This window comes from Pelodiscus sinensis, chromosome 21 (assembly GCF_049634645.1).
Source record: "Pelodiscus sinensis isolate JC-2024 chromosome 21, ASM4963464v1, whole genome shotgun sequence".
NCBI lineage: Eukaryota > Metazoa > Chordata > Testudines > Trionychidae > Pelodiscus > Pelodiscus sinensis.
This window is the reverse complement of record NC_134731.1, coordinates 19,478,129-19,503,718: the sequence shown is the minus strand read 5'-3', so window position 1 is coordinate 19,503,718 and position 25,590 is coordinate 19,478,129. Positions and strand designations below refer to the sequence as shown.

The 25,590-nt window shown below is 48.0% G+C and overlaps 1 protein-coding gene across 1 annotated transcript in view; it reads left to right on the top strand.

Moving 5' to 3' along the window:
• Positions 1 to 25,590, top strand: part of LRRC75A (leucine rich repeat containing 75A) — a 215,878-nt gene that overhangs the window by 141,003 nt on the left and 49,285 nt on the right. Inside the window, exon 3 of the mRNA XM_006113077.4 lies at positions 3,912 to 4,024. Within this exon, the coding sequence (XP_006113139.2) occupies positions 3,912 to 4,024 (113 nt within the window). The remainder of the gene's footprint in view (positions 1 to 3,911; positions 4,025 to 25,590) is intronic.

The window sequence follows — 25,590 nt, the reverse complement described above, 5'->3', positions numbered from 1 at the left end:
CAAATGATTCTTCTCCTAGCTTGGCATTTATAGCCTTCAGGTGAATCATAGAATCATAAGGTTGGAAAAGACTCCAGGAGGTCGTCGAGTCCAGCCCCCTGCCCAGACCCCAACTCAGTCCCAGCCAGGGCTTTGTCAAGAAGGGATTTAACAACCTCTAGGGAAGGAGATTCCACCCCCTCCCTAGGGAACCCATTCCAGTGCTTCACCACCCGCCTAGGGAAATAGATTTTCATAATATCCAACTTAGACTTCCCCCACTGTAACTTGGGACCATTGCTCCTTGTTCTGCCATCCGTCACTACTGAGAACAGCCTCACTCCATCTTCTCTGGAACCTCCCTTCAGGAAGTTGAAGGCTGCTAGCAAATCCTCCTTCACTCTTCTCTTCTGCAGACTAAGGGTATGTCTACACTGCAGCGTTTTGAAGAAGAGGGTCAAAATTCAAAATGATCTGGACAAACTAGAGTAAACAGGATGAAGTTTAATAAGGACAAATGCAAAGTGCTCCACTTCGGAAGGAACAATCAGTTTCACACATACAGAATGGGAAGTGATTTTCTAGGAAGGAGTACTGCCGAAAAGGATTTAGGAGTCATAGTAGATGACAAGTTAAACATGAGTCAACAGTGTGACACTTGCAAAAAATAGCAAACATGATTCTGGGATGTATTAATAGGAGTGTTGTGAGCAAGACATGAGAAGTCATTCTTCCGCTCTGCTCTACTCTGCGCTGATCAGGCCTCAGTTTTGTGTCTTGTTCTGGGCACTACATTTCAAGAAAGCTGTGGAGAAGTTGGAGAAGGTTCAGAGAAGAACAAGAAAAATGATTAAAGGTCTAGAAAACATGACCTATGAGGGAAGACTGAAAGAACTAGACTTTAGTTTGGAAAAAAGAAGACTGAGAGGTGACATGATAGTGGTTTTCAAATATCTAAAAGGGTGTTATAAGGAGGAGGGAGAAAAATTATTCTCCTTGGCCTCTGAGAACAGGACAAGAAGTAGTGGGCTTAAATTGCAGCAAGGGAGGTTTAGGTTGGACATCAGAAAAAACTTCCTAACTCTCAGAATGGTTAAACACTGGAATAAATTGCCATGGGGTGTTGTGGAATCTCAGGGATGATTTAGACAGTGCTTGGTTCTGCTGTGACTGCAGGGTTCTGGACTCAATGACCTCTCAAGGTCCCTTCCAGTTCTTTTGCTCTATGAAATGCCAGCTATACTCCTCTGCCATGTATATTGGCCAAAGTGGACAGTTTCTATGGGAAAGATTTAATAGATACAAATCAGATATCCGAAAAGGCAACACACAGAAACCTGTTGAAGAATACTTTAACCTAGCACTCATTAATGGATCTCAAAGTCATTGTGTTGTCTCAGGCCAGTGCCATAAGCCAAATACACTTAACTTCATTTACAAGTTGGGGACCCATCACAAAGGTATGAATAAAGACATTACTTGGCTAGCACACTCCTAATGACTTAAAAAAACAAACAAAATGGGAACTTAAGAGCAATTTGCACCTTCTCTATCAGCTTCATGTAACATGAACATTCTAATTCACTATTTTTTCCATTCCTTATTCCTCTCCCCCTCTCCCTCCCCCCATCCCCTATTTATTTTGGAATTGGACTTTTAATACTCCACTCATCTGAAGAAGTGGATTGTACCCACAAAAGCTCATGATACCATCTACATGTTTCGTTAGTTTTTAAGGTGCTGCTAGACCACTGGTTGTTTTTTAAAGTTTTCTCAGCGCTTAGGTCACTATCCCCCAAAGAACCTACTTTAAAGCCCTCCTCACTAGGTTTACAAGTCTTCCTGTGGAGATGTTCTTCCCTCTGTTCGTTAGGTGGATCCCATCACTTCCTAGCAATCCTTGTGCCCAGAAAAGCATCCCATGGTCGAAGACACCAAAACCCTCTCTCTGACACCACCTGTGAATGTGGTGAGTTCTCTCTTCTCCTCTAAGCTGTCACGGGTCTGAAGTATTCCTATGCAGGGTGACTAATCTTTTGTCATATGTTGCTCCAAACCCTTAAACCAGGGTTTTCCAACCTATGGGTCAGGACCCAAATATGGGTCGCCATTACATTTCAAAAGGGTTGCCAAGTGGCTCTACCCTCCCTCTTCCCCCCATTTTTGAATTGCCTTGGGTCACCAAGTCTTTCTGAATTGTCAAAATGGGTCCCCATCTGGAAAAGGTTGGGAACCGCTGCCTTAAATCCTTTATTTTTCCCCCTGAATTCCTTCCAGTTTGTTGTCATATTTATGGCATTGAGGAGCCTAGAACTCAATGTAGCTCCGGCCCTACTGCACTACTGCACTACCTAGAACTCAATGTAGCTCCGGCCCTACTGCACTACTGCACTACCTAGAACTCAGTGTAGCTCCGGCCCTACTGCACTACTGCACTACCTAGAACTCAATGTAGCTCCGGCCCTACTGCACTACTGCACTACCTAGAACTCAATGTAGCTCCGGCCCTACTGCACTACTGCACTACCTAGAACTCAGTGTAGCTCCGGCCCTACTGCACTACTGCACTACCTAGAACTCAATGTAGCTCCGGCCCTACTGCCCTACTGCACTACTGCACTACCTAGAACTCAATGTAGCTCCGGCCCTACTGCACTACCTAGAACTCAATGTAGCTCCGGCCCTACTGCAGCGTAAGGCAAGGTCTCCTTGGTCTTCTCATAAAAGCCCATAGATCAGTGCTGGAAAATTAAGCAGAGGGACATAGTGATAATCACTCCTTGGATTTAACTGCCCCATCTTTCCCATTGTTGTTCAGTCTGATCAGTGAATACGTTGTGATATTTAGAAGCTACAATAAGACTATAACAGGGCTCAAAAAGTTGTAGATAAGTTCATGGAGGAGAGGCCCATCAATGGCTGCTAGTTTCTGTTTGCCAGAGGCTGGGAGAGGGATCACTTGATGATGACCCTCGGAGGCATCTGCCACTTTCCACTGTCAGAAGACAGGATACGGGGCTACATGACCCAGTATGGCCGTTCTTCTGGCCCCTCATTCTCTGTGGCCTCCAGGCATCCTAACCCCAAACCCACAATGATGGGTTGTCCACTGGAATGCTGCCTGAGGATTCAATAATGACTGGAGGAGAAAGTGGGGTGGCTAGTGGTTTGTCAAGAAGTGAGACCGGGTTGAGAACGCCGTGCGACACAGGGTTGGTCCTTGCCCCAGCAGGCTCACAGCCAGACACAGATTAGACACGCTGGGAGACTGGGTAGTCAGTGAAGCAGCTATTCTTTTAGCACTGGGTACAGAGGCCATGCGGAGTCAGTGTTTGTGGATTTTGTGCTGAGCTGAGCGGCTCTCCTGTGAGGAACTGAGGCTGTGTCTAGACTACATGTCTCTGTCGGCAAGAGGCATGTAGATTAGACAGATCAGCAAAGGCAAATGAAGCCGCGATTTCAATGATCGCGGCTTCATTTACATTTACATGGCTGCCACGCTGAGCCGACAAACAGCTGATCGGCTGTTTGTCGGCTCAGCGCGGCAGCCATGTAAATGTAAATGAAGCCGCGATCATTTAAATCGCGGCTTCATTTGCCTTTGCTGAACAAACAAATCTACATGCCTCTGCCGACAGAGGCATGTAGTTTAGACGTACCCTGAGAGTCTCAGTGGCTCTGTTGTGTGCAGGACAGGGCGGTGATTTGGTTATGCATGGTGAGGTATTTTAATGATTGACAGTCTTTTTTTTCCTGGGGTTGCTTGGATTTTATAGCCCTATGGGGCTTGCTGACTTGACACGCCTGTGTGAGCCACTCCTGAGGCAAAGTAGCTCTGCTCTACTGCAAGTGGACTTGACGCTTACTAAAGATGGCATGGAGTGGCTTTGCTACAAATAACCTACCTGGCATCCTTCTCTTTGCCTGTGCAGGAGGGAGACTCACTGGGGACCATGGAGAAGCTCTGCAGGCAGCTGACCTATCACCTCAGCCCCCATTCGCAGTGGAAACGCCAAGGGATCATGAAGAGGAAGCCTCAGTCCTGGTGAGTCAGCTTATTTGACAGCTTACTCTCCCTCTCCCCGCCGGGTGCTTCTAGGCATTTTGGTGTCGCTTCTAGGTCAGAGTGGAAGGAAATCGCTTCTGCAGCGGTGATCAGTCCGTGAGATGGTCACTGTAAAAAGCCGCTGGAACAGAGATTTGTTTCCTCAGAATCAAAAGTATTCATCATCTCCGCCACATTTCCTGTGCTCCTGGCACTACTGATATGTCTGAGCCCGTGTCTGGGTGTTGACTTGCCCATCCCTTTAGGCACAGGCTTTAGGGTTCCTGTACTTGGGGGTATCTTTAACTTCTGGGAAATGCAGTGCTTTGGTCAGTGGGCTCTGCAGGACACAGCCAAACTCTCTCCCTCGCAAATGACGACAGTCCCCCTTGGTTACAGACCAGGGGCTTGATTCTGTGGGGCACAGTTATGGAGTGTTGCGCCTGTAAACCCTGGGTAAACAGTGAGGAACAGATGAACTCATGGGAACCTGACCCTGCACTCAGGGGTGTGTTGGCCACTAGACACTAGAATGAGAGTGAGACCTAAGTGGGGCGCATAGGAATAAGAGCCTTGTTAACATGATGAGCATTATGCTGACTCAGGGTGACCAGACGTCCTGTTTTTAAAGGGACAGTCCCATATTTAAGCGTTCCTGCAGGTGTCTGTACTTTTTCTTAAAAACAAGCAAATTGTCCCGTATTTCTATCTCCCCCACATCAGTTCTGGTGGGTTCTGCTGCCGGCCGGGTTCCAGCTTACCACCTGCCCCAGTGGTGAGTGGGGGGTCCAGAGCCGACGATGGCGGTGGATGTGCACAGCTGGTGGGAGGGCAAAGCTGCAGCTCGTGGGGCCCACCGCTCCCCCGCTGGTCTATCAGCACAGCCTCTGCTGTGTGCCAGCTGTCGGCCGCAGGGCCCTTGGCCCGTTTCTGGCCGGTACCGACTGCGCGCTGCGAGCAGCGGTGGTTTGTGAGTGTGAGCAGATGCCAGATGACTGGTGACTTGTTGCCTCTACTACCCACCCATTGGTCCTTTCCATGCTCCTTCTCATGGTGTCTTCTCCTGCTATGCCCCCATCCCAACTGCTCCTCCGTGTCTCTTCCCATGTGTTGCCTCAGGAAGACGGGCTCCAGGTGGGTCTGTCCTGGGAGCCCGTTCAGACAAGGAGGATGGAGAGCGCCGCCAGGGGGGGCCAGATGCAGTCCAGCTACGCAGTTCCATGGGCTCAGTCAGCTGGATGTTAACTGGAACATTTGTACTGCTCCTTTCTGATTGATTGCCACTGGACTCACTTGAGCGCAAGTCATTTTAACATATTCAACATAAGGAAATATAGTCGCCTCATACTGACTCAGATGTCCCACAACGTACCCATAAATGTGCCTCTGCACTTGTTTTACCCAAAGTATTTGTGAGCAGGGAGCACAAGAGTCATGAGAGTTTCACCCAACTCCATGCAGCAGTCTGCCTAGCGTTTACCCTCCCCTGTCATCACTATCTCTTGGCTGGGCGTTGCTCACTGGGATGATACCTGCTCTCAACTGTCCTTGGAGAATTCACTGTGTCTGCTGCAATACACCTGTTTGTGTGCCCTGGTTCACATTCCGCAGGGACTTGGGGGAGTGCAGGTTTAATGGTGGTGATACCGATGTGTACTTTCACCTTTGCAAAGTTGGACAGACCTCCTGGGACTTCCATCTGCCGGGCCAGCCAGTGTAACATATCTGAATTGATCAGCTGCACTGGGGATTTAGCAAGAAGGGCTTTCAGGTGGGAGTTTCAAAAGCTAGAAAGAGATTTAAGTACCCAGCTCCTAGTGAAAGCTTAGTGGGAACTGGTGCTTAATTCTTGGAAAATCTCACTCTTATTAAATCAGAGTTTGCAGACAAGGGTGACACCCTCTCTCTTTCTAAGCCCTTCCCCCTGCTCCATTTATACTGATTGTCAGGGGAGGCTACAGGAAACTTCCACGGATGGAAAAATCCTTAGCTGACAACTGATGTTTACACCATCAGTGTAATGGGATGTTCAGAGACTCCACCAATGAATTTGTCCAGGCAGTCCCAGTGTACAATTGCAGTGACTGGGTTGTTATGAGACATCTTGGCTTTGTGATGGTCTGCAGAAAGGGGATAAAAATGGCTCAAAGGAAAGGGTGGAAAACATCTAATTACCTCCTAACCTCCTCAAAATACCAGCCTCATGGCTAATAAAACTTAGAAAACAACAAATGGTCCTGCAGCACCTTAGAGACGTAGATGATAACATGGCCTTTTGTGGGCGCAACCCTCAATCCAGTCATCTGAAGAATTGGGTTGCGCCCACCAAAGCTCATGATACCATCTATATATTTTGTTGCTGCCAGGCCATTCCTCGTTTTTTATGTTTTTTCACTTGCAGACAAACACGGTGTGACGTAGTGGGGGGGGGGGGGCTGTTTGCTCTGTAACCCAGGGTTCCCCCATGCTGTGATGTGAGATTCCCACTGACTCACCCACATGTGGATTGGCCCAGACACCTAGTCCCAGCCTGAGCTGATAACAAGGGGGAGAGACAAAGGAAGGGAGGCAGAAACAGCCACCTGGCTGGGGGGCAGGGCCTGGGAACTGGGCAGTTTTTTGGCTGGAAAACCATAAAAAGAACAGACTAAGCAGAGTGCTGGGAGTTGAGGGGCCTAGGCACCCCTGCCCCAAGGGGTCTAGAGCTACCAGCCCCTGACTCCTTATGTCCACATCACACCTATGCTGCACTGTATCCTGGAGAAGCAATAAACTCTCTCTATTCTACTGGCTGGCAGAGTCTCATCTTGCTGGAGATGGGGTGCAGGATTGGGGGGTCCCTCCACGCACCGCCACACACGGCTCCCCCTCTCAGTCTCACTGCTGTGTGTCCCCCTTCTGGGTATTCCAGAAGCACAGTGCTAAGGCTGCATTGACAGAAATCCCAAAGGTCAGCATGGCTGACATGGCGTCTCCGGTAAGGTCAGCTGGCCTGCCTCCAGGCCGTCAGGAGCTTGTTTCTTTCTTTGCCACGTATTCAAGTTAGTTATACCCATCTCCTGCCTCAGTTCAAAGCCCCACCTGTCAGCCCAACACACGCATCTGCTTCAGCAACTCTTCCACCAGGGGCAGCTTTAGCCAGGGGCTTCTGCAATTGGCTGTCTGTTCCCTGCTGTTGCTTTGTGGTGCCCCCTGCTGGGACATGAACTGTATAGGTCCCAGGGCAGCTGCTCTGCATGGGTCCTCCAGCTACAAGAGCCATTCCATTAAACGGACACTGGGGAACAGTGCTGGGAAGTGGGAAGAAGGTAAATGTGTTTTAATCTGACTTTATGTTCCAGTTTTCCTGGTAGGGCCAGAGCTCCAGGAGCCCTGGTAAGTTAGCTGTTCCCCTGCTGCAGCCACCAGCTAGAAGCCAGACGTTTTCTTAATTTTCCTAATGTACACACATTAATTTCAGGAGAGTGCACTAGACCTTGGAAATATTTGAGCCAACTTTTTTTTCACATGCTGAATTATTCATTTAAGCCTCCAGGCATCAATGGGGGAGGCCCCAGCCCATCATGTATTCAATGCGCAGTGAGTTGTTAGCAAGGGAATTGGGCTCTCTGCTTTTCGTTTGTGCTCACTCATGTGGAGAGGTGAAGCTACCTCTTCCATTTGTCTCATCTTTCCCTGGCTGAGAAACAAGGGGAAAGCAATACGTGATCCTCCTCTGCACTGGAAATCCCGGACGACCTGTCATCTCAATGGACGGTAAGATGGATAGAAAGATGGCTAGAAGGCCGGGCCCAGCGGGTAGTGATCAACGGCTCCATGTCAGGACGGCGGTTGGTTTCTAGCAGAGTGTCCCAAGGTTCGGTTCTGGGACCGGTTTTGTTCAATATCTTTATTAATGACCTGGATGAGGGGATGGATTGCACCCTCAGCAAGTTTGCAGATGACACTAAGGAGGGAGAGGTTGATACGCTGGAGGGCAAGGATGGAGTCCAGAGTGACTTAGACAAATTGGAGGATTGGGCCACAAGAAATCTGATGAAGTTCAACAAGGACAAGTGTAGAGTCCTGCCCTTGGGACGGAAGAATCCCAAGTATTGTTACAGGCTGGGGACCGACTGGCTAAGTAGCAGTTCTGTAGAAATGGACCTGGGGATTACAGTGGATGAGAAGCTGGATGTTAGTCAATAGTGTGCCCTTGTAGCCAAGAGGGCTAATGGCATATTAGGTTGCATTAAGAGGAACATTGCCAGTTGATCCAGAGATGTGATTATTCCTCTTTACTCGGCTCTGGTGAGGCAACATCTGGAGTATTGTGTCCGGTTCTGGGCCCCCAATTACAGGAAGGATGTGGATGCATTGGAGAGGGTCCAGAGGAAGGCGACCAAAATGATTAGGGGGCTGGAGCATATGACCTATGAGGAGAGGCTGAGGGACTTGGGTCTGTTTAGTCTGCAGAAGCGAAGAGTGAGGGGGAAGTTGATAGTAGCCTTCAAGTTCCTGAAGGGAGGTTCCAAAGAGGCTGGAGAAAGGCTGTTCTCAGTAGTGACAGATGGCAGAACAAGGAGCAATGGTCTCAAGTTGTGGTGGGAGAGGTCCAGGTTGGATATTAGGAAAAACTATTTCCCTAGGCGGGTGGTGAAGCACTGGAATGGGTTACCTAGGGAACTGGTGGAGTCTCCATCCCTAGAGGTGTTTAAGTCTTAGCTTGACAAAGCCCTGGCTGGGTTGATTTAGTTGGGATTGGTCCTGCCTTCGGCAGGGGGCTGGACTTGATGGCCTTCTAAGGTCTCTTCCAGCTCTATGGTTCTGTGATTCTATGATTCTATGTAAGCAGGAGAACTGTAGTGTTCTGCCCAGGAGAGGCCAGGGCCTAAGAGGGTGCACACACAGGGGACAGAGGTGCAGGCCTACTGACTGGATGGGCAAAGGGAGCTGTTGCCATGAGACTCAGGGATTCAAAAGGACCTGGGGCTCCCAGTCACCAGTACTGCTTCTGCACTGGGTCCTTTGAATCGCTTCTGGAGCCCCACACCTCGCACTCTGGGCTCCTCTGAAGGGTGGCTGGTGGGAGGGCATGTGGTGTGATCTGGGCAGTGCTAAGGCCTGGCTGGTGGGATGAGGTGCTCTGGGGACTGACTGTTCCAACACAGCCCTTTCTGCCTAAGGCTGTGCCTCTTCTGGAAGCACGCAGTCAGCCCTTCCCCGCACACAAACACACTTTGCTCAGGGACCCGGCAAGTCTGTTGGCCTCCCTGGCTAGCATTGTAACTTGGAGAGCACCTTCCTCCAATAGGACCCTGGCCTCGCAGGTCTGTGTGGCAGGTCCCTTATTTGTATTGTATTGACAGGTACTGACATGAATGGCACATGTCTGTCTTGCACTGCATGCAGAGTACTGCTTCCATGCTGCCTATGCAAAGTAGCAGGGGGTGAGTAGTAAAAGATTCAGCCATAGAAACTCTTGGCATTACTAATTCTCTCTCAGAGAGGTGGTGATGGGCAAGGCCTATGAGCAACTTTGACATAACCAGCTGTTTGCATTGTGGTTGTAGCTGGGTTGGTGCCAGGCTTCTAGGGAGACAAGGTCAGTGAGGCGTGAAGTAATGTCTATTACCGAGCCAACTTCAGCTGTGGAAGGAGACCAGGGTTGTCATCGGCAGATAATCAATTCTCTCTGAGCTCCTACACTCTTGGAGCAGGATGATCTGAGTTCTGTCCCTGCCCTGGGGATGAACTTCTGGGCTGTGTCTACACTGGGCCACTTATTCCGGAAAATCAGCTGCTTTTCCGGAATAAGCTGCGAGCTGTCTACACTGGCCCTTGAATTTCCGGAAAAGCAACGATGATCTACTGTACAAAATCAGCCGCTATTCCGGAAAAACTATTCTGCTCCCGCTCGGGCATAAGTCCTTATTCCGGAACACTATTCCAGAAAAGGGCCAGTGTAGACAGCCCAGTAGTCTTTTCCGGAAAAAAGCCCCGATCGCGAAAATAGCGATCGGGGCTCTTTTACAGAAAAGCATGTCTACAATGGCCACAGACGCTTTTCCGGAGAAAGGGCTTTTCCGGAAAAGCAGCCTGCCAATGTAGACGCTCCTTTTCCGGAAAAACTGAAAACGGAATAGTATTCCATTTTAAGCAGTTCCGGAAATTCATGCCAGTGTAGACACAGCCCTGGTGAGCTGTTGTGCTGCACAGTGATCGCAAAAAGCAGGTCCAAGAAGAGGCCAAAAAAGTCTTTCATGTGTTAGATCTTTGCCTTGACCTCCATCCTAGTTGATTGGCAGTGCCGTGTGGTATTGATTGGCAGTGCCGTGTGGTATTGATTGGCAGTGTTACTTCCTTTGTCTGTCTTGGCACTATGTTTGATGCGTGTTTGGGTTTTATTTTTTAAAGAAAAGGAAGATGGCAGTAGCTACAAGAGGTCAGAGCTATAATCAGTGTTACATGATACCAATTCAGAGCCCCATGTGTCTCCATTGTAATAGGAGCAGTATACATGAACAGTAAGAGACCCTGTTCCAAAGAGCTTACAGACAAGGAGCAGAAGAGGAAGCAAACAGAAGGAGATTAAATGACTTACCTGCAGCCAAATAGCACATCAGTTGCATAGCCAGCATTAGAATCCATGCCTCTGAGATTTGTCCTTCCACCCTAATCACTAGACCACCCTGTCTTTAGGCAATCGAGTAACAAATGCTCTAGAAATGGCTCAGATTGGGAACAGAATAACTGCAGTTTCACATGACTGTTATTCTAGGATTTTTACCCATAGTGTGTTATTAAAAATTAGACTGATTTGTATTAGCAAATAGACCAGCAAAATGGTGGCTGATGTGCATATTAAATGCTCCGAGTTCTGTTCTGCTGGTTTAATGAAAGAACAGGGCAGGGACATCCGATCGAGTTGTATATTGCATGTCACATCCCATTGGGGGTTCTTAGCACATGGTGCAGAGTGGTAAATAGAGGAGCTCGGTTGTTGGTTTACCCTATTTTTTTTTCTAATTAAAGTAGGAAATGACCACCTCTTGTCATCCTATTAGGATGTAACTGAAACTATACCGCTGTGGTGATGGGGAGCTCGTCAGGGCTGAAGAGTCTTAAGAAACCCTCCAAAACAGATTTTACAAAGTTAGTTTTGTGCCATTCTGTCTCTAATCACCAGTTTGCTGTCTTTAATTATCAGCTCCCTGTGTGTGTTTGTTTTTTCCCAGAGATTTTAATTGGCTTTAGCTCAGAGCTATGTGTTAACACTCTGATTTCTCCTTTGAAAGAGGAGAGAAATAGTTGAGGTTTTCGAGTGATAATGGCGAAGGGCTGGAATGTATCCATAAGTCCAGTTAGGGCCACATACTTGAGGCATTACTGGGTGAGGTACGCATCCTATCGCACAGAGAAAAGCTTACACATGGGGCCCAGCCTGGCTGCAGTAATAAAAGAACCCTTGGCCCTTTCTCATCAGAGCAGAGGTGAGAACCCTTCTGCTGTGTGCCTCAGTTAGATTCCCCTTCTGCTTTTGACTGGGTCAAATGGTTTTCTATTCTACAGTGCAGTCTTGCTGTTAAACCACTACAGTGTTGCATGGCTGGGTGAAATGATCCATACACTTCTGTGTACATTGACTTAATCTTTCGGGGAACCATGATGCAGAATGATTTAATATACCTGTGTGTACAGCAATGCGCTTTGAGATGGTTGGGGTCTGTGAGCCTTTCATTATTAAACCTATAAAGCACTGAGGAGCAGTATTCCTCTCTCCCTCCTCCTCGCAACTCATACTAGATGGTCCCAATAATTCTCCGACATTGAATTTATGGCATCTATTTCCCGTCTGCCACCACCCACAATCCTACAATTCCTCACTTTGTTGCACTTCCACTTAATTAGCAGTTGGCTCCAAATGAGAAAGAAATGGGGGCTTGAGAACCTGTATTTGCATAAATCTTTTTTTAGGTTAATTAATGTTATTATAGTGGAGTAATGAAACTTTTGGTCTCTTGTGGAATAGGAGTGGAGCTCTGGGTGGACTCCGGATCCCAAGATGAAGTTGAACAATAAATAAAATATGCAGGCCTGTTGGAGTAGCTAGCTTGTTTCCTGTTCTTTGTGCTTATCACGCTGTGTCCTGTTTGGCTACATTTCTTTTCACCTTCTTGCCGAGTCTTGCGCAAACAATAATCATGTGACTCTGGAATTTATAAACACTCCCCTCTCTTTCTCAGCAAAGCCCCTGACATATTTCCCTCTGTTCTTTAGTCCTTTTTGCAATCTCTGTTGAACCCTTATGTGTCATGGTGCAACATCTCCCCAAAGGAATCATCCATTATCGCCTAATTTGCTAATTAGAAATGGCCCTCCTTGAGATATTTGATTTATCTGGGGGTATGTCTGCGCTACCACCCTAGTTCGAACTAGGGTGGTTAATGTAGGCATTTGAAGTTGCAAACAAAGCCCAGGATTTAAATATCCCGGGCTTCATTTGCATCTTGCTGGGCGCCGCCATTTTTAAATCCCCGTTAGTGCGGACTCCGTGCCCGCGGCTACACGCGGCACGGAGTAGGTAGTTCGAATTAGGCTTTCTACACCACGAGGTGTAACGGTAGTTTGAATTAGCCTAATTCAAACTAGCTACTCCGTGCCGCGTGTAGCCACGGGCACAGAGTCCGCACTAACGGGGATTTAAAAATGGCGGCGCCCGGCAAGATACAAATGAAGCCTGGGATATTTAAATCCCGGGCTTCATTTGCAACTTCAAATGCCTACATTAACCACCCTAGTTTGAACTAGAGTGGTAGTGTAGACATACCCTTGATGCCCTGTTCGTGCTGCCATTGAAATGCTTCTACCAACAACGTTTAAACTGGATGACCCCAAAACAAACTCTGGTGTTGAAAATCCCAAACTGGGGAATTCATGTGTGGAATCCATCACCAAATTTCAATCACCCCTTTGTGTCCCATAGGCAGAATTAGCGCTTGAAACTAAGTAACCCTGGGTCTGTGGTTTGACGGAAATTCAGATCATAACATTATGGCTTTGGGTCTGGCTTTGGCTTAAACACAACAGTTGCTGGCACTGATCTAGCTTAGTATCCTGACCAAGAGTGGGGTTGCCTTTTATTCTGAGTACTGCGTCCTACAGCTGTGTTACCGTGGGGGGGGGGGGGGGGGGAGGGGAGGGCTGCATAGCCTTGTTCAGCTACCATGGCTCTAGCTCAAAGAGTAAAGAGCCCTGTCTGTATTTTTCAGGATGACTGGATGATAACTGGGATGGATTCGCTGATTCACTCCTACTGCAGACAGAGCAGCAGGGACTGCCCAAGATATTATACTCCATTGTTTCTTAAAGGAAAAGATGTGGGAGAATGTGTCATTGTGCTGTGCGTGTTCTCCTTGTGTTCCAATGACAATCCAATAGCATATACATTATTACAAAAACATACCCTGGCTTTGTCACAGCAGTGAGCAAACAAACAGCCTGTTTTGATGGTCATATGAAAGTAAAGGATTGTACTCCCTGGTGTTGATTGATTCAATGGGTCTGTTGTACAAATGGAACAAGGGAAAGATCCATTTGTTTCTGCCAGGAGCCAGCATCCCTTGCGATGTGTGTAAAGTTTTCACCTTCTCTTTCCCCGAGGAGCTATTCAGAAGAGTGGTTTCCATGTTGTCATAGATGGGCATCCCAACGCATCTGGGATGGGAAGCATTGTACTACCCATGGTGAGTGGAGGCAGGAGGGACAGTTTGTTTCCCATTGGTGTTCAAAACTGACCAGGTACAGTAAAAATTGCTATCACTGTGGGGCATTATTAACAATAATGCCTGCCTCTTAATACAGTGTCTTATCCATAAGTCCCAAAGTGCTTTACAGAGGAGATCCAGATCATGAGTTCATTTCACAGATAGGGGAACTAAAATGAGGTGACAGCCAGACAGCCAGTCACAGAGCCAGGAGTAGAGCCCCAGTTTCTGCAGTAGCAGTCCAGTCTTCTGTCCACTAGGCAACACAGCCTCCCTAATGGTGAAAAAGACTAACACTTTTCATAAATCAGTCATGATCACAGAGAGATAGGTGCTACCTTTAGTCCAGATGGGGAAATTGACACATGGAGAAAGCGACCTTTCCAAGGTCAGCCAGCACGTTAGGGTCAGAACGGGGAATCGAAACCAGGGATCTGGGAGTCCATTCCCTGATCTCACCACTAGAAAACACCTTTTTCTCTATTCTCCTTGAATATCTGGGAAAACGAGTTGAATGAAATCTTGAAAGGCACCCAGGAAGTTAAAGCCAAGGCTCGGCACAGCCCTGGCTGGGATGATTTAGTTGGGATTGGTCCTGCCTTGGGCAGGGGGCTGGACTCAATAACTCCTGAGGTCTTTTCCAGCCCTCGGATTCTAAGGGGCCATGCCCAGATATTGGGGATCTCAGTATTGCTATACTGCATGAGTGACCTGGACAGATTAGAGGATTGGGCCAAAAGAAATCTGATGAGGTTCAACAAGGACAGGTGCAGAGTCCTGCACTTGGGATGGAAGAATCCCAAGCATTGGTACAGGCTGGGGACCAACCAGCTAAGTAGCAGTTCTGCAGAAAACGGCCTGGGAATTACAGTGAATAAGAAGCTGGATATGAGTCAACAGTGTGCCCTTGCAGCCAAGAAGGCTAATGACATATTAGGATGCATTAGGAGGAGCATTGCCAGCAGATCTAGAGAAGTGATCATTCCCCTTTATTCGGCTCTGGTGAGGCCACATCCAGTTCTGTGTCCAGTTCTGGGCCCCTGTCATGGGTTAGCCAGCAGCCTGGGGATTAAGGAGTTAACTGTACCTAGCCAGGTAGCAGGCAGCCGATAGAAATGCAGGTAGGAATTTCAAACTGGGACAAAGGAATTTTTGGTTCTTCTTCAAGTTGTGTCCCCGTGGGTGCTTCACTGAAGGTGTCGGGCTTGTCCCAGTGCCGCAGACCGGAGAGTTTTCTCTAGCAGTAGCCCCTGGTGGACTGCGCATGCGCAGAAGCCATCTCGTACCGTTCGCGCCTTTTCTGTGTCGCACGGTCCGTCCTACCAGTTCCTCCTAACCATCCACGGTCGCAGATGGAGTTGGGATGAGCTCCTACCTCCGCCCTGAGGAGAAACCGAGAATAACATTTAGCCTATATCTTTTCATCCCAGTTTAGCCCCTACCTCATAGTTATAGTTAGTTTTACAGTTTCTGCTTAGTGTAGTTTAAAAACAAATCTTTTTATATAGAGAGATCCGTTGTATATAGTTCTCTGTTAGTACGCAGGCCCTCTTAGACTCAGTCTGACGGACGTTCCTTAACCACCATGCCCGTCTTTAAGAAATGCGCATCATGTGAAGATGCCATGCCAGCATCAGACAGCCATTCCCAATGCATATGGTGCTTGGGAGAAGGCCATATCCCCAAAAGTGCACCCATTGCTCCAAGCTAATTGCCCATACCAGGCGGAACAGGAAGATGCAGATGATACCAAACTGGGTGGGGTTGCAACTTCTTTGGAGGATAGGGACATAATTCAAAATGACCTTAGCAAGTTAGAGAAATGGTCAGAGGTAAACAGGATGAGGTTTAATAAAGAGAAATGCAAAGTGCTCCACTTAGGAAGGAACAATCAGTTCCATACATACAAAATGGGAAGCGACTGTCTAGGAAGGAGCATGGCGGAAAGGGATCTAGGGGTCATAATGGACCACAAGTTGAAAATGAGTCAACAGTGTGATGCTGTTGCAAAAAAAGCAAATATGATTCTAGGTTGTATCAACAGGTGTGTTGTAAGCAAAACTCGTGAAGTTCTGCCGCTCTACTCTGCACTAGTTAGGCCTCAGCTGGAGTACTGTGTCCAGTTCTGGGCGCCACATTTCAAGAAAGATGTGGAGAAATTGGAAAGGGTACAGAAAAGAGCGACAAGAATGATTAAAGGTTTAGAGAACATGACCTATGAAGCCAGGTTTCATGAACCCGCTCTGCACTTCAAATTGCCCTGGATATCACCGACACGGCCTCCCAGACCACAGCAACCTCGGTGGTCATGCGCCACGCTTCTTGGCTTCACTTGGCTTCCGTACCCAAGGTCCTCCCACCCAAAGTGGAGGACTTATCCTCTGATAGTCGGTTTTTATTTGCACAGAACACTGACTAGGTTTTCCATTCCAGGAAAGATTCTCGCACCATCCTGAGGATGCTCAGAATGTATACGCCACCGTTTAGATGCAAGAGAGTCGGTCCTTATAACAGACAAAGACCATTCTCATATGCTGCACCCCGCTTCAGATTTTATGACCAACCAAGGCAAAGACAACGGCCTCAACGGTGACATCAACAACCAAGCAAGACATTGAACCAGCAACAATCCCGACAGCAAGTTTGACATGTCAGTCGCGGGACTGTGCACTATTCCTCTTCTGGAGGCTTCCCCTGAAGTAACCAAATTATTTCACCATCGCTTGAGGCCATATCATCCCTGCTGGTTTGCCATAACTACAGACCAGTGGGTCAGGGAGATCATTACATCCTGCCTCACCATTCCCTTTTCCACTCTGCAATTTCTGAGTGATATAGTCTCAGTCTGGAGACAAGAAAATGTCTGCTACTGCCTAAGAGATGATGGATTTTCCTTTATCTTTCTCTCCCCATCTTCTCCCTCACAATATTTGTCTGGTAAAAATTTCAGGTTGCAGCCTGTCTAATATTCGTCTGGTCTCATGCTCTCTCTCTCCATGGTGATGGATTCTGTATGATATCTGGCAAACCAAGTCTCATAGACTCATAGACTCATAGATTTTAAGGTCAGAAGGGACCATTATGATCATCTAGTCTGACCCCCTGCACAGCGCAGGCCACAGAATCTCGCCCACCCCTCTTAGAATAATCCTCTCACCTATATCTCAGATATTGAAGCCTTCAAATACTTTGAAGGCCCCAACATGCAGAGAGTCCTTCAGCTGTGATCTGTGCCCAATGCTACAGAGGAAGGCGAAAAACCTCCAGGGCCTCTGCCAATCTACCCTGGAGGAAAATTCCTTCCTGACCCCAAATATGGCGATCAGCTAAACCCTGAGCATGTGGGCAAGACTCACCAGCCAGACACCCAGAAAGTTCCCTATAGCAACTCCTATCATCCCTCCATTGACCTATTTCCAACTGATAATGAATGGTCAATTAGTTACCACGATCATGTTATTTCATCCAACCATCCCCTTATCATAGAATCATAGAACTGGAAGAGACCTCAGAAGGTCGTCAAGTCCAGCCCCCCGCTCTAGGCAGGACCAATTCCAACTAAATCAACCCGGCCAGGGCTTTGTCAAGCCGAGACTTAAACACCTCTAGGGATGGAGACTCCACTACTTCCCTAGGTAACCCATTCCAATGCTTCACTACCCTCCTAGTAAAATAGTTTTTCCTAATATCCTATCTGGACCTCTCCCACCACAACTTCAGACCATTGCTACTTGTTCTGCCATCTGTTACTACTGAGAACAGCCTCTCTCCATCCTCTTTGGAACCTCCCTTCAGGAAGTTGAAGGCTGCTATCAAGTCCCCCCTCACTCTTCGCTTCTGCAGACTAAACAGACCCAAGTCCCTCAGCCTCTCCTCATAGGTCATATGCTCCAGCCCCCTAATCATTTTGGTTGCCCTCCGCTGGACCCTCTCCAATGCTTCCGCATCCTTTTTGTAGTGGGGGGCCCAGAAATGGACACAATACTCCAGATGTGGCCTCATCAAAGCCGAATAAAGGGGAATAATGACATCTCTGGATCTGCTGGCAATGCTCCTCTTAATGCAATCTAATATGCCATTAGCCTTCTTGGCTACAAGGGCACACTGTTGACTCATATCTAGCTTCTCATCCACTGTAACCCCCAGGTCCTTTTCTGCAGAACTACTACTTAACTGGTTGGTCCCCAGCCTGTAACTATGCTTGGGATTCTTCCGTCCCAAGTGCAGGACTCTACACTTGTCTTTGTTGAATCTCATGAGATTTCTAGTGGCCCAATCCTCCAATTTGTCTAAGTCACTCTGGACCCTATCTCTGCCCTTAAGCGTATCTACCTCTTCCCCTAGCTTAGTGTCATCTGCAAACTTGCTGAGGGTGCAATCCATCCCCTCATCCAGGTCATTAATAAAGATATTGAACAAAACCGGTCCTAGAACCGAACCTTGGGGCACTCCACTAGAAACCAAGTCCATATTTGGAAGGTGTAAACACAAAGCCAGACATCATCTTCTGCTGCTACTCTCTGATTTGCAGATTCTGGGAGCTCCTTAGGTTGCTCTTACAAGAGATCCCTTCTTTTAATCAGAGTGGGAGGGGTACAAGCATATGCTTCAGATGCAGGAAGCTTGGTGTTAGTTTCCTACGTGACCATTCATTAATATTTGGGGGGGGGAGGTTGTTTTCCCATTAATTATGAGAACCATAGAGGTGTTGGAGGTCTTTGTGGGATGCTAATGCGCTGAAAAGTTATTCCTTAATTAGAACGCTGTATTTTTATGACACTGGGGTCCCATGTGTCAAGTAAGGGCCTATTAATGCTCTGACTCATAAATTGGTGGATAACATGTACATTGTAGGGATATCGTAGTGTAGTTAATTAACCAATTAACCGATAAGCTAAAGCTTATCAGTTAATGCTATCGACTATATGCATTTAAATGCAGAGCTGCAGCGAGGGGAAGGAGGTCCTTTCCCCACTGCAGCTTTGCAATTTAAAACAGAGTAGGAGCTGGGTAAACAGGCAGCCCAGCTCAGTTCCAGCTCATGCCAGGTCCGAGTCCAAACCCTGCTGCAGCTTTGCATTGAAAATGCAGTAGGAGTCAAGCAGCCTTCCTACCTGGCTCCTACTATGTTTTAAATGGCAAAGCTGCACCAGTGGTAGGTCCCAGACGGGGACCGAGCGCTTTAAGTGCCTCCCCCTATTAACTAATCATGTGGTTGATAAAAATTCTATCAATTACACGATGAGCACATTTTCTGCTTCTTAACATCCCTAGTACATTGTGATCAGCAGCATGGGATCTGGGCCCATGACTGGGCCCGGCTGCTGTGATTTTGTTTACACTGCAGCTGGCTAGATGTGCTGGGAGGGCCAGGAGGAGAAATTAGAGTGTAATTGATCCTGGCAATCTAGAATAGTGGGGAGTCCATTGTAGGGGAAGAAGCTGGAAACATAATAGATCAGCTCTCTTGGTATTATTCTAATCTCTCACTTTAATTAAAACACTGGCCCAGCTAAGGGATTAAGATACATGCAAAATATCGCAGCGATTGATGAGTTGCAAAAGCCTGGACTGATTATCTTAAAATTAGCCAATACTATTCCTCTCTGCCCAGGCCACTGCTGAGGGGGAGGGTGTGTGAGTGGGGAGGAGGGAAATGGTAAAAGTGTCAGTTGTCTCAGGGCCTGGTGATTTAAAAAGGCTCTGGGCTGCTGCTTCTACGGCAACAGCCAGAACTGTGGGCTCTTTAAATCAAAACCAGAGCCCCACACAGCGCAGTCCAGGCAGTGATGAGGGCTGGCTGGAGGAGGGACAATGGAGTCCAGGAAGTGCTATGGGCTGGCTGCCCTTAGCCCCCCTTCCTTCCACCTGAGGCATTGCCCCTTGTGGGCGACATGGAGCCAAGTCCCCACTACCATTGCCCGGGGCCTGGCATTGTCTGTCACCAGCCCTACCTGGGTGCGTCTACACAGCACAGTTATTTCTAAATAACTAGTGTTCTTTCACAATAATGTAGTCCACATCTATACAATAGGCAGTTACTTTGAAATGTCGAACTACTATCAAGCTGGAGGACTTCTTACTCCATAAGAACATAAGAACGGCCGTACTGGGTCAGACCAAAGGTCCATCTAGCCCAGTATCCTGTCTACCGACAGTGGCCAGCGCCAGGTGCCCCAGAGATGGTGGACCGAAGACAATGATCAAGTGATTTGTCTCCTGCCATCCCTCTCCAGCCTCTGACAAACAGAGGCCCAGGACACCATTTTATCCCCTGGCTAATAGCCTTTTATGGACCTAACCTCCATGAAATTATCTAGCTTCTCTTTAAACTCTATTATAGTCCTAGCCTTCACAGCCTCCTCTGGCAAGGAGTTCCACAGGTTGACTACACGCTGTGTGAAGAAGAACTTTCTTTTATTAGTTTTAAACCTGCTACCCATTAATTTCATTTGGTGTCCTCTAGTTCTTCTATTTAGGGAACTAATAAATAACTTTTCTTTATCAGCCCTCTCCACACCACTCATGATATTATAGACCTCTATCATATCCCCCCTCAGTCTCCTCTTTTCTACTCCAATGCCTCTAACCCTCATTGTACGAGGAGTAAGGGAAGTCGGAGGAAGAGTGCTCTGTTTCAGAATAAGTTCTGTGTAGATGCTCCCAATTTCAAAATAAACTGTTTTGAAATAAGCTATGCAACTGATGTCGCTAAATTTGCATATTTTTTTGAGTTAAGCCCTGCTGTGTAGACACACCCCTGTGTCCTACTCCTGCCTCCACCGAAGTTTTGCCACTAGTTTAGCATTGGAACTTAGACCAATGTTCCCTCTAATCATTTCCATCCTGTCAAAGCTGTTCCCCACTCTGGCGCTTTCACTGCAAAAACTGGGGGCCTGCAAGAAACTTTAAAAATATCTTGCCCCTCTAGGTTTCTGCTTAAAAGCTCCACCAGGTCATAGATTCCCTGGCCTCGGGAGATTGGCTGCCACCACCAAGTGGAAACCCCTTTCTTCTTGAACCCAGGAAGAAAGCACTTGGACTTCTTCCAAAGGGATATCCCCAGGATCTTTCACCACAAGAGAGCTTGGGGAAAAAAGAGAAAAATTGCAATCCTGGATAGCTGACCTCTCAGTCTTAGGCATGCACACATAGACCTTCTATTACAGTAATCCTCATTTAATACTATAGATGTGTTTCTGAAAATGTTCGTGCTAAGCAAAAATGTGCTATGCGGGGTCAATTTTCCCATTAAAAATAATGGAAAAGGTGGAGGTTGCGTTTCAGGTGATGGTGGCAAAGTCCGTTTTTTTGTTGGTGCTCGGTCGTCAATGTCCACATTAGATATCTAGCAACACAAGAAAACTAGCAACACAAGTCGCCACAGATTGTTAAAACACCAAGATAAACACATGAGTGAGCGGCAGAGTGCTGTGACATATGTATTCATCCACTCATGTGTATTACCACTGTTTTCACCAACTTATACTGCCACACGAAGTAGTCTACCACTTGATTATTTTTGTGTTATTTTGGGGACGGTCATGTTATTCGAAAAATGTTCCCTAAAAAAAATTGTGCTAAGTGGGCACGTGTTAAATGAGTAATTACTGTACCTTCCAGGACACAAGAATCAAATCATAGCCTTAAAACGGTGATTTTATTAACAAAACAAAAAAGATATAGATGCAGAAGATAAAGCATAGGTGTTACAGAGCAACTGACAAAAGAACAGATTAAAACACAGAGGCTACGTCTAGACTGGCCCCTATTCCGAAATAGCCATGCTAATTTTAAACTTGGGAATAGGGAAATCCGCGGGGGATTTAAATATCCCCCGCGGGATTTAAATAAACATGGCCGCCGCTTTTTTTCCGGCTTGGGGAAAAGCCGGAAAAAAGCGTCTAGACTGGCCCGATCCTCCGGAATAAAGCCCTATTCCGGAGGATCTCTTATTCCTACTTTCAGGTAGGAATAGGGGCCAGTCTAGACGTAGCCAGAGAATTGTATCCCTGGAATTCAGCTTAATACAGTGTATTGGGGTTGGGAGAGAGGCCCATGGACTTAGCACAGAGAAGTTTAACCAAACAACAAAAGAAAGAAACTAACTTGATGGCATCTAAATAGACATTTAATTCCCTATCTACTCACAGATTCACGCGTTAAAGTCCTGGCCACTTCCTTGCCCAGTATTCCTTGTAGGCATGGTAGTTCTGCCGGGTTCAATATATCTTGTTCCCCCAATTCCTAGCTTAAAACTCACACGAAGAAAAACAGCATCAGGTATATCTTCCATTTAGATTTCAGCTGTCCTGACTCCCTGCCAATACCATCTAGCCACCTGAGTTTAACCCTTAGTCATTGAATGCTGACCAGCACTCCTCCTATCCATCACACATCCATATGTGGATTTTTCATACATGTGCAGAATACATTTTATGTGCACCAAGGTATGTGCAAATGTGCACCACCAATAGAAATAAAAACCTAGCTGTGGAAACTCTGCTAATCAACTGGGCAGAATTTGAATCTCTCCTGAGTGGTCATATATGCGCACAGCTTACAGGGAACACTGACCTGGATTGGGTCCTATGTGAGCTATGATGATAAAAAGGATTCAAGGCCTGGTTTTGTGGAGTGGACAGTACCTCTGTGAAAAGATCCTTGTCTTCAACACAGACCTATTTCACTGTCCAACATGAAGCCACTTCCATACGTCACCTCAGCCCGTGGCATCCCATTCTGGCTTACTCCTGTCCCAAGATCTTGAAAGCACATGAATGAAGACCCAGAACAGGCCCATGAGGTCACCAAGATTCTAGGATGATGAGAGTTTTAGAAATCTCTAGGTACACAAATATTATTATTCCTATTTCACAGATAAGTAAAATGAGGCTCATAGAAGTTAAGTGACTGGTCTGAGGTAAAACAAGCAGTAATAGAACCCAGGAATGCCGACATCTATTCCTCTTTATATCAATTGTACTTTATTGAGTGGACCCTGTTTGACTGACTGGCTGATGTGACTTTTGCACTCTGGGAGGGTGGTGGAGTGAAGCTTTATAATAGGACAACTGACTACCTGTCTTTGCTGTGCTTTAGGAGCGAGAACCCAGTTGGCTACAGCTTCCCAGAGGGCCAGCCAGGCAAAAGTGTCTATTCAGCCTGGGTCCCAGCCTAATTCTTACTTAGGCTGTGTCTACACTGGGAAGGTTTGACAACAAAAGTTCTGTTCACATGCAAAAGTCACCAAAAGTGAAAATCTGTCAAACCAATTTTTCTGCCTCCCATGGCCACATTGCTAGCACCTGACGAGCCAAGCACTGTGAATAAGCATCCCACAGTGGCAGTGTTGTGGGAAGACAGATCTGACCCCTGTGTTCCTTGGGATACCCTGGTAGCTCTGTGAGCTGTCTGTGCTAAGGAATGTCAAAGCAGCACAGCAATCTCCAGCCTTCCCCCTGTAGCAGTGTTCCTAGCAGGGCAGAACAGAAGCCGTCTAATAATTTGTTCTACATTCCCCAAAGGGAGCAGCTCACTCAGCTGTCAGATACTTCCTAGAACTTTTAAAAGGGAGGGGTGCAGAGATCAGAATACACTGAGCACAAGCCTCAGGGCAGGCATTGTGGGGTGCTAATGGAAGCTGGTTCTCTCAACAAAACAAGCAACAGAGTCCACACTGGGTCTTTGTCTACAATAAAGGGAAGGGAAAGACAAATGTCTCTCACGGGGCTGGAAGATTTTTGTTGCCAAAACTGGGTGTTTTTTCCCACAAAAGTTGAATTGTAGTGTAAACACTCTCACTGTTTTGTTGCCAAAAGGCAGTTTTTGGTGACAAAAAGTGCCAGTGTAAGACAAGGCCGGACACTAAGACCCTGTTGGTTGCTCTTGCACCGTAAAAAGGCCTTATGGTGGGCAGAAACAGTGTGTGCAGAGGCCTATGCCTGGCCCTAGCTCCTAGCACAGTGTGGCAGTGGATTAGGGACACTCCAGAGGCATGGACAGAGTGCTCTGCACTACAGTTATTCTCAGCTTTTTGGGGACATGGGGAGCAGAGTATAAGTTAGAGTAGCCCATAGGCCAAGGGTGGGGAACCTAAGGCCCAGGGGCCAAATCCAGCCCCCCGGCTTGCCTGGATCAGGCCCCTGACACTCTGTGCTCCCCCCCAATATTGGGGTGTCCTCACTGGTGCTCCAGCCTCTTGCCATCCCCCCATGGGGCTGGAGCCAACCAAATCTACTAGTCTGGGCCACCCTAAGCTCTGGTGAGTGAAGGGAATGTGGGGAGTATTTTTCTGCTTCTCAGTCTGTGAGGGTTGTTTGGATCTTTTTGTGCTTCTCACTTGTGCATGGCCACCCACTGATTCTTCTGTGGGTCAGCGGCCCCCAACCCAAAAAAGATTCCTCATTCCTGCCGTAGGCCTTCACACAGCCCTAAGAAGCAGGGAATGCTCAGTAGACTAAAAGCTACCTCTGGCCCCACTTCCCTCCACTCTGAGCGCAAGAGAGTCCGTGGGAATCAGGCTGTCTACCTGCCGTTCCCTGCAAGGGACTGCGTGGTGTTATTTGCAAGCTGTTTCATCTCCTATTGCAAATGAGTCCAGTGGTCAGAGACAGCCGGTGTCCATAGTGCAGGAAGCGCTGCTTGGCAGTTTGAGAGATGCCAAGAATCTAATGGGTATGTGGAGTGAACTCCTCTCCGCGTTGTAGTGTTTTGTTCCTCGTCCGAGGTGGACCTGGGTCTTGGCTAGTTGGTTCTGGAACTGTCCAGAAATGCCGGCACTTCTCAGAGAGAGACAGGACACACACACATGAAAGACAGTGCCACCCAGAGGCATAGCGAAGGGCGTGCGGGGAGGGAAGTTGCCCCCGGGCGCCACGCTAGGGGGACGCCGGATTGGTGTGGGACCGAGCGCATGCTGCTCTTGAGCTGTCGGCTAAGTGCTGCTGCGGCTGCCGGCACCGCTCTCTCCAAAGTGCAAGCCAAAGCAGCCAGTTGGGTGAGAGGAGCAGTGCTCTGAAGAAGGGTACGTTCCTCCGTGCCTGGCTGGGGGGGGGAGGATTTGGTTGAGGGAGTGCTGGGGGTGCCTTGCTCTGTGGGCAGCAGGGGGAATGCATGGGGGGGCTGGCTTTGGGGCAGGGGTGAGGTGAGTGTATTGGGATGGGGAGCACTGTCACTGTGGGGGGGGGGCTGGCTCAGGGGAAGAGGTGTGAGTGCCTTTGGGATGGCGGTACTGGGGGGGCTGTCTCTGGGGCAGGGATGGTTGTGTTGGGGAAAAGGCAAAATGCCACATTTATTGGTAATACACACATAGCAGTCAATACTTATATGAATATAATACAGCGCACACACGTACACACACACACACACACACATGCACACACACACCTCTTGTTTTCACCAATAGCTGTTCCACCTAACTGCTGGCCAGATTAGTTAGATGGGGGAGGGTTGGAGCTGGATCAGTGCTCCCATGTTGACTGCAAGATGCCTTAGAGATGTATAGTGTCTTCCCTCGTGCAGAGAGTCATCATATGCATATGCAGTTATTCATCTATGACAGTGGTCCCCAACGTTTTGGGGCTGCCAGGCACCTGGGGGCGAGGCCGCTCACGCGCCGTGCGTCCGGGGGCGGGGCCACTCACGGGCCATGTGCCTGGGGGCGGGGCTAAGCATGCGCCACGCGCCCGGCACCGGCATGTGCCGCGACCCCGGGGCAGGGGCCACCCATGTGCCCGGAGCTGGCACCTGCCACACGCCCTGGGGTGGGGGCAGCCCAGATTGCTGCGCGGGCGCACATAAATGGCCAGGTGGGCGCCA